Consider the following 16,515-nt stretch of genomic DNA (forward strand, 5'->3'; position numbering starts at 1 on the left):
ACAAACCTGGTGAGTGCTTCTTGACCTCTGCCTTGTCCACTATGAACTATGGTATTTCTATTATTCCAAAGGCTCTAAGCTGTAACTGCAAACTTGACCTAGTCAATGTTGGAGTAAGACTCCATAACCACCCATACCAGGTCTATAAAGTCCCTCAAAGGATCAGGTAGCCAAGGCAATTTAATCTTTGTAGAACTCCAAACTGACCTGGCAAATTCATAGCTCCGTAAGGTATGCCCCAAAGTTTCACTGAGGCCACACAAAGCACAGCAATCTTCCACACCTACTCCCCTGAATTTTAGGCAGTTCTTAGTTGGGAGGATGTTCTTGCAAGCTCGCCACATAAAGTGCTTGACTTTGTTTGGACAATTTAACTTCCAAATCATTTTCCAGATTGCTACCATCTTCGAATTATTAGAGCTGCTGCCTGTTTCAGTTCGATTACTACCTTCTTTCAGCCACTTTTACGCCACTTTATACGCACTCTTGACTGTGAATTTTCCATTTGTGGTCCAAGCCCATATGAACGAGTCATCAGGCAATCTATTGTTGATTGGGATACCCAACACCGCATCTACTTCCTGGGGGAGAAAGATACTCCTCACCTTAGCCACATCCCAAACTTTTTTGTTAGCATCAATGAGCTCCGCCACCATTTCTACCTCTGCCTAGGGAGTACGTGGGCTGATTACCCTGAAGAAGTCAGGTCTTGGCAGCCATCTGTCTTCCCAGATGTGCACCCTCTGCCCCATTACCAACGTTCCACCGGGAGCCCCTCACAATTATTTCCTTCGCTACCAAAATACTCCGCCACGCATAAGAGGGTCGTTTACCCAACTCAGCCTACAAGAAAGGAACCTTTGCGAAATATTTTACTTTGTAGACCCTATGAACCAAAGATCTTGGGTTTTCCAATATTCTCCATCCTTGCTTTACGAGGAGGGATAAATTAAAGGCCTTAAGGTCCCTAAAGCCCATCCCCCCCTCAAACTTTGGTGTACATAGCTTTTCCCAAGAAACCCAAGCTAGTTTCCTCTCTTTTTCCTTCTGACCCCACCAGAATTTTCCCATCAGAATTTTCCCATCATGGAATTCAGGTCCTTACATAGAGAATCCGAGAATTTAAACACGCTAATTGTGTAGGTGGGCGTGGCTTGTGCGACGGCTTTGATAAGGATCTCCCTACCTACATTTGATAGCAGTTTGCCTTTCCACCCCGCAATCTTCCTCCCCACTTGATCTTTTATACTATTAAGTGCTTTCTTTTTACTCCTTCCCACTAGTGGGGGTAGCCCCAGGTACTTTTCATGATGTTGGATAATTTCAGCCCCAAACTTCTGCTTAATCTGATCTTTTACCTCCCTCCCCGTGTTCTTGCTGAAAAAAAAAGGAGGTTTTATCTTTATTAATTTTCTACCCTGAGTCCCTTTCATAACCCTCCAACACCTCTATCACTCTATCACATTCTGAGACCGAAGCCCTGCAGAATATAATGCTATCATCAGCAAAATGTAAGTGGGAAATTCTCAGTTCCTTTCTGCAGACGGCCACCCCTTTAATGTGCCCCACCCTTTCCTCCACTCTCAACATAGCCGACAACCCCTCAGCACATAGAAGGAATAGGTACATCAGATCTCCTTGTCGCAACCCCTTCGACGGGATGATCTTCCCTTTAGGTTCCCCATTTATCAATATGGAATAAGACACTGTGGACACACATCATCCTTAGCGAAATCCACTTCTCATTAAAAGCCATTCTCCTCATCATGGCTTCGAGGTAAGGCCAATCTACCCTATCGTAGGCCTTGCTCATGTCAAGCTTCACAACCATTAGAGCTTCCTTACTCTTCCTTCTTTGACCAATACAATGCATCGTCTCAAAAGCTATTAGCACATTGTCTGTTGTCGATCTGCTGGGTACAAGCACACTCTGAGATTCATGAACTACCTCCTTTAAGATTCTTTTCAGCCTGTTGGCAAGAACTTTCGAGATAATTTTGTATAACACATTACATAAATTAATAGGCCTGAATTCAGTAATTTTTTGGGGTGACTTGACCTTCGGTATAAGGCATATATATGTTTCATTAAGTCCACAAGGCAACACACTAGAATTTAAAGCATCTAAGACACATTGTGCTACATCAGGACCTACTATATCCCAATATTTTTGGTAAAAAATGGGAGACATACCGTCCGAGCCCGGTGCTTTTATAGGGTGTATTTGTTGTAAAGCTCTCCAAACCTCCTCTGCCTTGAACTCTGCTAGCAACTCCTCATTCATGTCTGGTGTGACCTGGTTAGAGATTGCATTCAAACTCACGTCAAAGTTGGATGGATTATTAGACTTGAATATATCCACAAAGTACTCTAGAATTGTCTTTTCTATATTCTCTTGGTTGTCTTTCCACTCCCCAAGCTTATGTTGAAGTCCCACAATTCTGTTTTTCCTTTTCCTTTGACTGGCTGTGGCATGAAAAAACTTTGTGTTTCGGTCTCCCCACTTCAGCCACAATGCCCTGGACCTTTGCTTCCACATAATTTCCTCTCTGATTAGGATCTCATTAATTTCCTTCTTTGTGCTCTGAATTTCCTCAACCTTATTAAGGAAGCCATCAATGGATTCTAGTTGTTGAAGCTATTTCTGTTTCTATCTCAGAGTTTTGTTCACATTCCCAAACACTCTCCAATTCCATTGCTGGAGATGCTCTTGACAGCTTTTCTAGTGATCCTTTACTGAAAAGTCTGGGTCTCTCCTCAAAGGATCCCACACCTCCTCAATCACCTCCCTACAGCCTTCCTCCCTTGTCCACATGGCCTCAAAGAAAAATCTTTTTCTAACCAATCTGCGACGTTGTCGTCGGTTGAGGAAAAGCATTAGTAGACAATGATCAGATATGGACATTGCAAAATGATGAACACCCACTTCCGGAAATCTTTCGATCCAACTCATACTTGCTACCATTCTATCAAGTCTAAGCTTAGTTCGGTGTACCCCATACCTGCCATTGCACCAAGTGTATCTTTGCCCTGCGAAGCCTAGATCATTCAGACCGCATTTGCTTAGACATTCTCGAAACTCCCTCATTTGTCCTGCATCTCTTTCCTGCCCCTCTAATTTTTCGTCGGAGTGGGTAATTTCATTAAAGTCACCGAAAACCACCCATGGAAGCTAGCTTTGCCCTTTCAAGACCTCCAATAATTACCACGAGGTAAAGCATCTTGCTGCATCGGGTTGTCCGTAAAATCCGGTTGCACACCACGGTGTCGAAGAAGATGTCTCATGAATCTCCACGTCAATGTGAGAGTTAGAGTAGCTCTTGAACCTCACATCACTACCTTCTCTCCACAGCAATGTCAAACCACCACTTCGACCATCAGTAGGAACTGTGATTCCTTGTGTGAATTCAATTTTGTTTTGGATGCCTTTGATTCTGCTCACTCCAGCCTTCGTCTCCTATAGGAAGACCAGTAGAGGGTCTTTTGCTCTCACCTCCTTGGTGAGTGTCCGAACCGCCAGGGATGACCCTAATCCCCAACAGTTCCAGGCTATCACACTCATTGGGCTAGGCGGTGTTGCTCCGCAGCCATCGCCAAACCGCCATCCGTCTTCTTCTCACCATCTGAGTTTTGGTTATGTTTTTTGGTTCCTTTCCTGCGTTTTAGATCACAAATATACGGGTCTATATCCTGAATTGGAATTGGACCTTCTCGCTTAGCCTCAAGTGGGCTTACTCCTTACTCCTTCATGGGCTGTCTTAGTTTTCACTTCTCTAGCCTTCCTTTTCCAGTAGTTGCTTGTTGGGCTGAGGGGCTATAATGTCCAACCTTTCTTTTCGTCAAAGCTCATTGCTAATGGGCCCTGAACCAAATCCGAAATAAATGGGCTTTCTTCCTTTGTTTTAAACTCCTGGTTTGGTGCCAAAACTACCTTGGGTACTTCCTCTGAATCTTGATAGGTAGCTTTCTCCCACTGCATACCCTCGATTAAGTCACCTTGAGCTATGATCTGTTTCCCACCCAGCACCCCCAAAGTAGCTTCCGTCTCACCCACCTTTCCCACCAGCGTTTGGTCCTTTCCATTCTCGGGTAACACCTCTGTCTTAGGAGTAAAAGGGTCTATTCCAACCACTTCCCGTGAAGGGTTGCTATCCGCCAGGTTTGTCTCCTTCTGCACGTGGTTCCCATCTACCCTAAATTCCTCCCTCGACCTGTGCGCCCTTTCCGGTGGCTTTGCCGTTCTGCCTCCAGCTATCCTGGGGTTGCCCATCTTATCTCCTTGAGTTTCCAGCCTGTTCAGCTCCTTTCCACTTCGCCGTATCGGTTCGCCCCTAAGCCATGCCCCATACTGCAGGTGGTTTACTCTGTCAGGTTTGCTCTTGTCTTGTTCCTCAGTACACTCCTTTAAAGCATGATTGAGAAGGCCACATCTGTAACAAAAATTAGGGAGCCTCTCATACTTAAATATGACCCACTTAGACTCACCACCTTCAATGGTGATTTTCTTACGTACCAGGTGCTTTGTAACGTCAATATGCACCCTCACCCGGAGACACTTACCCCATTGTACTCCAGATTCTGGCACATCCACATCTAACACCGTCCCCAAACATGAGCCAATAGTCCACCCCGTTTCCTTTGTTCTACTCTTCAAAGGCAGGTTATAAATTTGAACCCAAAAAGGCGCCCATTTGAGTTCAATCTCCTTTGGGGTTAACTCACCTTCAAAATCTTGGATTAGGACTAGTTGTTTCTCATAGCTCTAGGGGCACATATCCAACACTTTCTTTTTATCCTTCTCGTCGCCAAACTCCACCAAGAATAGCTCATCCTCTATCTTTGAGATTCTTACCCCTTTATTTGGTTTCCATAACATTTTCAAAATTTTCCTCAACGCATCCACATTTATACTTCGCTGGGACAGGACCTTCATTACATCACAAAGTTTCCCCACTTCTCGTGCAGCTTTTGTACTTCTGCTATCTAGTTCGATGCCTATGTCTTCCTCCTCAGTGAACGTTAATTTTTTCCATAGCTCTTCAAGCTCCTCAACCATGACTTGCTGTCTCTTCGTCAACTCTTACGAGTGAGAACCTGGTATTCATAGGGAGAACGGAAAAGAAACAACGATCCTACAGCGACCTCACTCAGGGGAGGTCACACCACTTCTTGCAAGGAACTGTAAATCTCTCCACTGCTTCTACGCGCCTAAGCTCGAGAGCACTCCGTGTACCTAGCCCTTCTTTTAATTTGTCCTCCTCTCCCCTATTTTCACGTCCTATCCCACACGTTCTGGTATAAGTTAAATCTGGAGTTGTGTGAGCTACTTGATATTTGTTTTTCGCTGTTATGAATCAATACAAAATAATTAGAATGACTGTTGTGAGGCTTTAATACCATCATTTTATTCCATTTTTAAATGCTAATGTGATGTTTTAAATGTTTGTAGAGAATAGATATCATGCTACCGTCCATAGTCTATTCAAGAACCAAGAATCCCGAGAACTTCACAAGACAAGAAAAAATTACTATTACATGAGAGTTGAGACTTGAGACTTAAAGCCTACATAATATTGTCATGTGACTATTACATTTGTTTTCTTTGTAATCATTTTGACTTGGGGCCAATTGAAAGTTATGTACTAATTTTATGTGCTTAAACTCGAAAGGATAGTTTAAACAGTCTCCTAATGTATTAGGATTTAGGACCTAATTCTAATTCAATTTCTTGAAGGCATTTGGTGGAATATTTTTTTTAATTATCTTTAAATTTGTATAAAAAAAAGGGCCCGTTTGGTACATAAATTAAAACACATATTTTCAGTTTTTAAACAATATTACATGTATTTTCACATATTTTTTCACTCACACGTATTTCCAAGAAAATTGAAAACTGTTTTTTAAACACACATACCAAACAGACCCAAAAATTTAATTTGTAAAACAAAATTGCTATTTAGTTGTGCCATTGTTTCAACACACCTGATAATCAAAGAGGCCTATCCAAAGTCGGGCAAAAATGTGTTTTGTTGTTGGTAATGGTATCAAGAGTTTATTTTCACAGGTAAAGTTAAGGCCAATTATTAGTTTCATACTAGACCACTCATATGAGATAATTTATGATATTTTATTGTTAAAAGATTTATTGAGCTCTCAGAACAGTTTTCCAATAACTTGTAAAATAAGTTCGCATAAAAGAGAAAAAAAAAATATATATATATTTTTTGTTCAAATAGATTGTAAAATAATAAATTCTAAATTGCTTGTTAATGATCCAAATAAATGACCTTATAATTCACAAATGTAATTTATTTAAGTGCCATTTAGCCAAAATAATATCAATTACGAGAGAACAAGATATACATAGACCAATTACAAAATAATGTGTACATCAAACCTGCCAGCAAGAGGAGAATTTCTAGAATTAATCTACCTGCTTTATTAGTCAAATCTCATTGTTTAAATAACAGTGTTTGTTACAAAGTTGATAACCGAATTACAATGACAAGAAAATTGAACATAAAATAATCTAATAACTCAATCAGATATCTCTTCCAAAAAACTAGGAATTTATTTGCTGAATTCAAAATTAATAGACTGCTAACAGCTCCCTTGGATAAAGGAACCACTCCAACCATCAACAAATTTTGATGTTCAGCAACAACATAGTGTTTGTTTTTGCCTAGAAATTGATCCGACTTATATTGAACCTGAAATAAAAAAAAAGCATAAAGTTAAGATACTTTAACAACAGCTCACACAAAAAATAAACAACACAGCAGAATAAAATATCAAACAAACCTCTCCTGCATAATGAACAATGGTTCGCACTTAAGCATTATAGCTAGGGAACATAATTCTGCAATTTAATGCCACAGATGACAAAAATAAGTTAGATAACTAGCTCCCTTTTCTTTAAAAAAAAAAAAAAAAAAAACAGAAATTAGTATAAGAACTAGTTTCTTTGTAAGAACAGAAACATAAAGTAAAAAATTTAAACTTTGCCCAATACCAATAAGCAGGTTTCATAGTGACATAGGATATACCAAAATATGCCGAAAGGTGGCCTAGAGCAATAGCAACTCTGCACCCAGGACCCAGTGAATCGTGATGTCCTCCTGCCATGCTAGAAATTAATTTTCTTTTTATAAAAGGCCTTCCACCTAATTACAGAGCTACCCATATGCCTCTTTTGCTTCCAAACTAAAATTTTCCTCCTAGCCACTCATTTTTACAACTTGCACCCAACACAAAACGCTTTGAAACTAAAATTTTCCTCCTAACCACTCGTAATTACAACTTGCACCCAATACAAAACACTAATAGGCATGGAGAATAGGCTTACTCTGAACGAGTCTGTCAACACCACAATAACATGAACCCACAACCCCTAATAATCAGAACACAAAACCATAAGAAGTTTGGAAAAAAAGGGATCTCTATGAAGTATTTCAACAAACACTTTCTGTGCCACTAAAGTTGGTACCTTGCAAGTGCAGAAATGTTGTCAACGTTACGTTGCAATGGTGGTGATGATGAACAGAAAGAGATAAAAGATTGAAGAAAATGAAAAGCTTCTTCAGTTTTTAGTTTTACCTTCACCAACCCGCCCAATTTTCGAATTAATATTTGAATTTGCACGGAGGGTTAACGCAGCGGGGCTAACGGCTGTTAAGTGTGGAGCTGTGTTGAGATGATGTAGCAAGTAAGTTGATCTCAGCTATGTTTAATGACGTGGTTCTTTTCTATTGGCCGGACTAAATAATTTTCCCTTTCTTATTTCTTTTCCTTTATTTATATTTTTTCATTAACAATCAATGAAACAATGGTCATGATGTTAATTAATAAAATTCCTTTTAATTTACTTAGATATGCTCTTCGTGCACTGCTCATGGTTGAACTTTATAATACATTAATGACTTTTTATAGAAAGTCAAGTTACTTTCAATTTAAAAGCAGCTTTTTTATTAGTTTTTGTGTACTTCTTATAATGAGACACTTTTAAAACATTCTTAACGAGTGCACCTGGTTTTTTTTTTTTTTTTTTTTTTTTTTTTAAAGAACCATTTTAACAAATAAAACCTAACATTTAAAAAATATATATATTTATATATATTTTTTGAGCATTAATTACTTTAAAACCTATTAAATGTCGAATCTCTCAGATGTATATTTTCAATTCATTTATATAGGAACAGATTAATAGATGGACTAGATTGACACATTTTAGGACTAATTAAATTGATAAAAATTAAACAGTAGAGACTAATTTCACAATTGCAGTAAATATCAAAGGGATTAAATTGCATTTTAGTTTTTATTTTTATTTTTATCTAGTAAGGTGAAATGAAGATTCCATGAAGCATATATTCTTTTTTTTCTTTTTTTTTAACTATTTCTTCGTTGAAATATGATTATCAGGTATCCGAGGGCTGCTAAAATGAAATTCATCTCAACTAAAATTTGATATAAGTTCAAATACCATTTGATACCAGAAAGAATAGTCAAAAGCCTATAAAAAATTTGTGAAAAAATCACTAAAAGTTCGAGCAAACTTCTTTTCTAAATTTTGAATAACCTATACATATACACTTAGTTCTAATGTCACCATTAATTAAATTACAATAGACAAGCACATGCACAACAGAAAGTTGTGGCTATGTAATGTGTGTATTCTTCTAAAGCATCTACACATCAATTTTCTATGGTAAAAAGCTACTTATTCAAGTGGCAGTCCCTTTGGACTGTTGAATGTCCAGCTCATGCTCAGCAACCATGATACAGGAATCAGTTTCCAGTGATGAAATAGAGCTTTTGTCCTTTAACAACGAATCCTTAGGAGAATTTAGCATGTCTGTTGTGCACTGCACATCGGGTGTTATGCCAACCTGATCTATGTCATGTAGAGCAGGAGACAGATACTTCGCAACTGTTACAAACAGAGCTGACCCATCATGGAGCTCTGTCACACTCTGGAGTAAGACTCATCAGTTAAAAACCATGCAACATAAGCTCAATACAGTTATGATGGCCCATGATTTAAGCTTAACAAAGGTGCAAGGTTGGAAATTGGAGTGATGTAGTAGATAAGAAGAGCAAAAGTTAGCACTGAACATGCCAGGGATTGTATAACCAGAAGTTCTAGTGCTTGATTGCCATTCAATTCATTAGAAGTACGCATTGTGTTAATATTTTTCAATTGAGCATTATCAATTAAAGATAATTTCTTGAATATATTAAATCCTTGGGAAGTGCTGTAATAAGGTAAAGAATCTGTATTTCTTTATGAGAAGTTAAGAATAAAGAAATACCTGAATTTTTCCTTTACCAAAGGTTTTGTGCCCAACAAGAATAGCCCTGCCATTGTCATGTAGTGCCCCTGCCAAAATCTCACTTGCGCTTGCACTTCCCTCATTGACCTGTTTCAAGTGGTAATTAATACGCAGTCATAATTATTGAGGGCTTGATACTGTACGGTCTGTACCCCAAAAAAAATTGCTTTCTGTTCTTCCCCTCTCATGTTTTCTCACTAAATACTCAGGCCAACAGGCATATGATATCAATTTCAGACTTGTAAGGATCAACTAGAACATCGATATATTTTTCAGAATGAATGATAAAACAATCAGTTTAAAATGATAGAAGGGGGATTTGAATCCAAAATGTCTCGGTTGTAAATCCATTGTAAACAACATGATATGCCATTTGACCTAAAGGTTATTGGCAAAAGCATGTAGAGAGCTCACATCTAAAGCATGAAAATAATTCGGTTTATGTTGATCCATGTTGGCCGGCCAAGGTCATTTTGGGTTAAAAATTCAACCAGCTTCAACCCAGTGCTGATCTTTATATGACAAACCCAAGAACAGAAAAGTTTCAATTACAACAAACTTTTTAAATGAATAAATTGGTTTAAAGTTATCAAACTGGAATCCTAAAATGGACCTAGCTTTATTGTATACTAATCATGTTCAAGTTCATTTCTTAGCAATTTTACTTGCATGAACACAAACTTGGGGACCTTTCAAATTCATTGACTTATTAAACAAGTTCTATTTGTGAATCATATATTGATCTGCACATACGTTTGTTAATATGATGCTAGGATATGATGCACAGATTCCAAAAATTATTATGTGAAGTTCCTGCAAATTCTTCTACATAGGAGAATTAGGAATTATTTACATGGCTTCCTGTTGATATGAAGTTAACACTATAAAAGTTAGATACTTACAAGCACAACAAGAGGATCATTAGTTATAGCATGCCCATTGACCATGCTGATGGGTGACATATTCCCATCCCGATCAATTGTGTTCACAAGAGTCTCATCCCCATCTAGCCAAATTTGAGCAACATCAAGCCCTGCTTTTACCAGGCCTCCCTGTTAAATGAGTTTAAAGAAGCAAGAAAAAAATTATGGAACTAAAACTCAAGGTAAGAAAATGAACTTTGTATGTTTTTCCTTACGAAAATATAAGGTAAGAAAATTTACAGGATTGTTCCGCAGATCAAGTATATATGCATGAACATCCTGACTTTCCATTTCTTGAATTGCATTCTCCATATCAGCAGCGGCAGTCTGTCATCAAACAGATTGGCTTCTAATGATTCATATAAAAATCATAGAAATAATTTGACCTCTTAACAAATGATCCATTAGATTTCCTTATAGAATGCAAAATCATAAAAAGACGGGGAACTCTAAGTTATAACTACCTGAGAGAAAGCTGACAGCTTCACGTAACCAGTTTTTGTCAGATGGCCATCTGCTGTTCTATGAGGGATGATGGCACTGGATATGGGAGAAAGCTTAATGTACTCCCGAGGTATTTTGACCTTCAAGCAGTTGAGGCAAGTTTCCAGATCAGTTAATTAAAGAATATAACAAGCCAGGGCAGATGCATGCTTGTGCATGAAACTATAATTTTAGGCTTTCTTTCTATACAGTCAGAAAGAAACCAATTCCATGTCATTACCTCTCTGATACTAGAATCACTTCCCAAATCCTTGCTCTGGACAACAGAAAACTGTATTAGTTAAGGGATGTGAGATTTTTATGAAGATCAGATTACAATTCAAAAAGAAAAATTCCCCAGAATCAAGAAAAATTATTGCTGCTTAGAAAGTATTTGCATCCGTCGACAAGCCCAAAAAAGAAATACATACAGAGACCTACTATAAATATGCAGTGTCTGATGTCTTAGTATTACATGCTTATCCACAAGTAGTAACAAAATGAATTGACTTGAATGTTATAATCTTCCTGCATTTTTTATTTAATAAAAATTCAACAGTCCTCATTCTTCCACAACTTGAGGTTAATCATCCCTCATAAATTATTCTGCTAAAAGGCATTCACAAACAGACATGAAACTCTAAAGTTGGAATAAGAATAGAGGCCAATTTATGGTTCAGCAGTTGAAGAATGCTATGTTTAACCAAGTCTTCTATTGCATGTACATAAGAGTCAAATTCTTTTTTGGTAAGTATTTGATAGTCAAATTCTTCCAAATTCAACATCCTTGGGGACACAGAATTGAGAATCCATAACATACCATGAAGTATGAACCAAAATTTGGAAGCAATATACATTCAGTACTCTCCTTTCGTACTGATAGATTAACATACTAATTCTCTGTATAAGAAAAAGTAAAGGCCTGATCTTATTATTATAGAAAAACATTATATAATTGAATTTTCTTCTTTGTAAATTTAGTAGTACGGAAATAAGCTTAGCATAATATGTGTTAAAGAACTCTATGAAATTCTCAAATGGTCATCCTCAACATGTAATAGAATGGAGAAAAAAAAATATGTTAGAGAGAGAGAGAGAGAGAATGATAATTACACTGTGGACTTTTACAGTAACAATTGTTCCAGCACGCCCTCTAAGCTTCTGTGCAGCTGCTTCACTATCAACACCATCAAGCCTCTCCCCTGAAGTCCCAAAGACAGTTCAAAACTCAGATGACATAAGTTGATGAATATTAGGCTGGAAAAATTATGCCCTTATAAGAAACCCTCCAGCCTCTCCAGAAAACAAATTGTTCTCCATAGACAGTCAAGAGAAAAATATATTGAAAGGAAAATAATAGATTACAACAACATACATTGTAAACTTTGAGTGGGATAATGTTTAGATGAAGTAAAATTGTATAAATAACTGCAGACGTGCCAAAGCAAGTGGTTAGACTTTGCCATTTATGTATTTATGCAATAGCAGTTCAAAACAATAAATACTTGAATTGTCATACCATGAAAATGCCTGCAAACCAATACTGGCAGTGATGTGCCTTGAAATTTTACTTGCTCTAGTTTTAGCTCACTATACCCTACAAACCTATGATGTACTTCAAGGTACATCAAAAAATGAAATGTACTTTTGCGTTCCTGCATTCCCATTATTATTGGATAAGTGCCACCAATTGCTGCTCTTTATCCATTTTGTTTTTAGTTTATTTATCTTCTTAATTTTTTATGATAGTTTTTGGTGTGTCTCTTGTATGAATCCTATATATACAAGAGACATAAGAACAGTTTGGTGTGTCCCTTTTAGTTTAAAAGAATTCAGTTATAGCTTCAGATGGACCTCTTTTTGAGATCTCCACATTAATTATAGAGATATCAAAGATGCAGAATAGCTGGTAACTAGCGATGTGGTATGCAAATTATTTTTTTGATAAGCAAAAATAATAATAATAATATGCATATTATAGAACAATTACTTCTTGTCTTGTGTATTCCATTCTTCGTGTTATAACATGGATATCCATTCTACTTGTGAGCATTCAAGTTTTATTAGATTCCACAGGCATTATATAATCTCATAATCATAATTTATGTGTATGACTATCATTATTTCAGCACCAAGAATGCTTGTTAAGGGATACTAATACCTAAGAAGCACGGGTGCGTTTCAAGATCTGGGTGCGGGTGCGAGACTCGGCAATTTTTGAAAAAATAGAATGCAGGTGCAACAGGGTGCGGCAATTAAAAAATTATTAAAAATATTTATAATTATTTTCTATATATTTTTACTATTAAAATATTATTAAAAAACACATTACTATGGCCTTCGTTCACAAAACAAAGAAAGAAGAAGGCAAGAAACTCAAAACAAAACAGAACAGGCCTAAATGTAGCAGAACAGGCCCTGGCCCATCAAACGAAAAAATTTAATAAAAAAAAAATTAAAAAAAAAAAAAGGCCCCACGAAAAGTTAAGTTAAGTAAATTTAGTAGTTGGTAAAAAAGAGGATCCTCATTCCTCATGCAAAGGCTCAAGGTCCCTCCAGCTTTCAACCAATTCACCAAAACAAAAAAGTAAATTAGTTGGGATTTGATAGTGTTTCCTTTGTTTGTTTGTTTGTTTGAGAGGGTAAAATTGTCATAAGCTTCTTCACGAGTGTGATTCAAGGCCAATTTCAGCTGTTCCGTCGTGATTCAAGGCCGATTTTGGCCCTTTTCGGCCGTTTCGGCCACCGGCCGATACGACACGATTCTGGTCAAATCGGCCTGGTTCGGCGCAATTCGAAGCCCAATCGGCGCGAATCCCCAAAAAAAAAACTCAAACATGGCACCGACGCGCAGGCAGCAATGTCGGTGGCCGCACCCCGCGTCAGACTCCTCCGGTGCAGCACCCTCCCAGCTGCGTCGGTGCTTCCCAGACTAATACAGTAACTCTTGTTTGAAAGTGCCAACCTTGTGCATGAGGTTTGTGAGGACAGGAGGGTGCCTACATACTGAAGGGAATATTAACGAAATTCCCAGATCTGTGAGATGCAAAATATATATATATATATATATATATATATATATATATATACGCCAAGATAGTATTTACGTGGTTCGGCAATTTGCCTACATCAGTTATAGAGATTTCACTATTCTCGAGGAAAAATACAAGATGCGACAGTACAGTTTTCTCTATCATAACAACATCAAAACTCTAATCTCCAAAACAACAGTTTTTTTATCTTGACCACAGGATTCATAATAGGCTACAAAACGAGCCAAAAGCCTATCAGTCAAAGCCTCTGCTCCATGGACTAAGCCTCAAAAAATCTCCCATTAAAAACCGTAACAATATTATTTCAGGTCGGATCATAATCCAGATCAAACACAACTAGATTCCACAAAGCCCAACACATACTTGCCATTCATGGAACCTAAGACAAATGTGTGATCACATTTTTGCCGATATAAATACCTGGAGCTAGGTTTTGAGTTGGTTCTTCTTCAAAAAGATATGGTAAAACCATTTGAAACTAGTCAAACATCAAACTACAAGAACTCTGGTTTTATAAGTGTTTGCCATTTGACATCTACAATTTTTCATCCTCCAAAAATTTCAGTAACACATGCATAATGCTCCCCAAAAAGGAACAAGGAACATTCTATTTTCAGCAATAAAAACAGAAATCTAAGCACATATAAGCAAAGAAATACGGCAACTAAAGACTAATTGTAATGCTAAGTTTATAAACCTCAAAAAGAGGTGTTCCCTTGAGAAAGCTTAGTGCATAGGACTTGGAAGTAACTGCAACAGCATACCACGATGGGCAAGGTCTCTATTTCATTCAATCACTATATATAAAGACTCCATACGAAAGGAAAATCTCAGTTAGCAGAATACCATTAATCTCAATCAACTCATCTCCTTCATGTATGCCAGCACGAGCAGCTGGGCTACCGTCTACACAAGACAAAATAACCTGCAATGTCAACAACAAGGAAATCAATCTGGTGCTTGAACATATGATGAACAATGGTAGCAATGAAACATCTAGATTTACACTCTCTTCCCTTTTCCCCCCTTCTTAAATGAATTTTTTTTTGGATTAATCCATAATCTAATAGAGGTTGCTTAAATTAATAAATTCATATAATGAAAATAAATTGCAATAAATTTTGATCATGTTCTATGAAATCACCAAGGATTTTGCCTCACAAGAAAAGTAGATAACTCCTTGTTCTCACTAGTTACAATTTTCGTATAAAATGGACACACAAAAAAATTTTAAAGCAGAAATTTGTCTAATTTCCATAAATCAGCCAGTAAATAACTGTAACTGCTATGAAAAGAATTAAAAAAAGAAAAGATTTCTTTTGTGTGACTAACCAAATGGCCCGTTCTTGGTTCAGAATTTATGAAAAGGCCGACTCCTTGCAAATTTCCATCGCTTCCAATTCTGAAACTTTGATATTCCTTCAAGTAAAATAGCATTCTTAGATAAATCATAGTACCATTATTTAAATGTATATAAGAGCTAGCACTAAGAAAAGGAAAGCATAGTGAAATTAAGAATATATAAGAGAACTAGACCTTAGGACTGATAATCCTAGTAAATGGATCTCCAAGAGTAGAGAGCATTGCACTGATTTTGTTATACGCCGCATCGGATGACCTCAGGGGAAACATTTCCACCATTGTTTGTTGCAACTTTGAATCCCAATCTACAAAACAAAGAATTATCACGAATTAGGAACAAAAACACAGAGGTATTTAATGAAACCTTAAGAACTAAGAGACCTTGATGATTAAATGTTGGGTCTATGAATGTTTCTCGAATCAAACCCCAAGCCTCCACAAGAGTTCTTTGAACTGTATTCACCTAGCATAGCACCAAAAAAAAAAAAAAAAAAAAAAAACCCCACCTTATTTACTTAACTAAGCAATTCACTAATTTGAAAGACCATAAACAAAAACAAATGAACACCTCTCGAGCCCGTGAAACAGGAAAAGCGACAGTGAGAGACTCAGAGAAAGCAGGGGAATCATAACAGACTGATAGTAAAGCAGCTGCTGCAACGGCAAACCCAAACAGGCCCTTTCCAATTGATTTGATCAGTTGTTGCTCCTCAGATATTGATGGGTCTGATTTGTGCCTTAACATGCAGCTCAACTTACTCCACCTCTTGCTTCTTTGATGATTTATTATTAAGGATGAAAATCGATGAGAACGGAGCGAGAGTGAAGTGGGTCTTAGGAACTCGGTTGAGATTGTTGGTGTGCATGTGAAGTGGGTTGGTTTGAGATCCATGTTTGGTCGTAGAGCCTCCATTGCCATTTCCAAGGCAAGAAGACTCTCTCTCACGAAGTATGTAAAGCTTTCGACTTTGGCCTTTCGTTTTAAAGTCGTACAAGGAAGGGAGTAAGGAAGGAAGACGTTATGTGTTGTATGAGATTCCGATTGGGGCGGGGCCCACATGAATCTTCTACTTGTGGTTATAAGCTTTATTGCGTGTGCTACTGCTAATCAGTATGTATGACTATAGTTGAGTCAATTTTCCTTTATTAAATTGCAAATTGCACTTTTTTGTCTTGTATTTTATTGAGTCATATAATTTTTAATGTTATTCTTTACATTCAATAATCAATATAGTCATTTCAAATCTGAGGTATCTTTGAAAAATAATCTAGCTATGAAAGCTCTCTAGCATCCTACACTATTATTCTGGTTTTAATTGGTTTGAAAGAGTAGTATAAGTTAACCAAAAAACTTAAAAGCTC

General features: G+C 37.3%; 1 protein-coding gene across 4 annotated transcripts; it reads right to left on the reverse strand.

Moving 5' to 3' along the window:
* Nucleotides 1-6,415: 6,415 nt before the first annotated feature.
* On the reverse strand, nucleotides 6,416-16,147 carry LOC142611232 (carboxyl-terminal-processing peptidase 3, chloroplastic). Of its 4 annotated transcripts, XR_012839983.1 has the most exons (14): nucleotides 15,722-16,146; nucleotides 15,535-15,616; nucleotides 15,328-15,458; nucleotides 15,124-15,210; nucleotides 14,638-14,716; nucleotides 11,852-11,940; nucleotides 10,980-11,015; nucleotides 10,720-10,839; nucleotides 10,496-10,582; nucleotides 10,235-10,384; nucleotides 9,312-9,419; nucleotides 7,047-7,118; nucleotides 6,802-6,859; nucleotides 6,416-6,710 (listed from the first exon to the last, which is right to left on the reverse strand). XR_012839983.1 is itself a non-coding variant. In XM_075783284.1 (13 exons), exons 1-12 carry the CDS (start codon nucleotides 16,070-16,072, stop codon nucleotides 6,845-6,847), a joined length of 1,335 nt encoding a protein of 444 aa, XP_075639399.1. In that variant the 5' UTR covers nucleotides 16,073-16,146; the 3' UTR covers nucleotides 6,585-6,710; nucleotides 6,802-6,844. The 4 variants fall into 4 exon arrangements, 3 of the variants coding, with proteins under 3 accessions (XP_075639399.1, XP_075639398.1, XP_075639400.1); XM_075783284.1 differs by lacking the exon at nucleotides 7,047-7,118 and having other exon boundaries at nucleotides 6,585-6,710; XM_075783283.1 differs by lacking the exons at nucleotides 6,416-6,710; nucleotides 6,802-6,859; nucleotides 7,047-7,118 and adding an exon at nucleotides 8,490-8,972 and having other exon boundaries at nucleotides 15,722-16,147.
* Between the last annotated feature and the right edge of the window lie 368 nt (nucleotides 16,148-16,515).

This window comes from Castanea sativa, chromosome 9, assembly GCF_040712315.1.
Source record: "Castanea sativa cultivar Marrone di Chiusa Pesio chromosome 9, ASM4071231v1".
Lineage (NCBI taxonomy): Eukaryota > Viridiplantae > Streptophyta > Magnoliopsida > Fagales > Fagaceae > Castanea > Castanea sativa.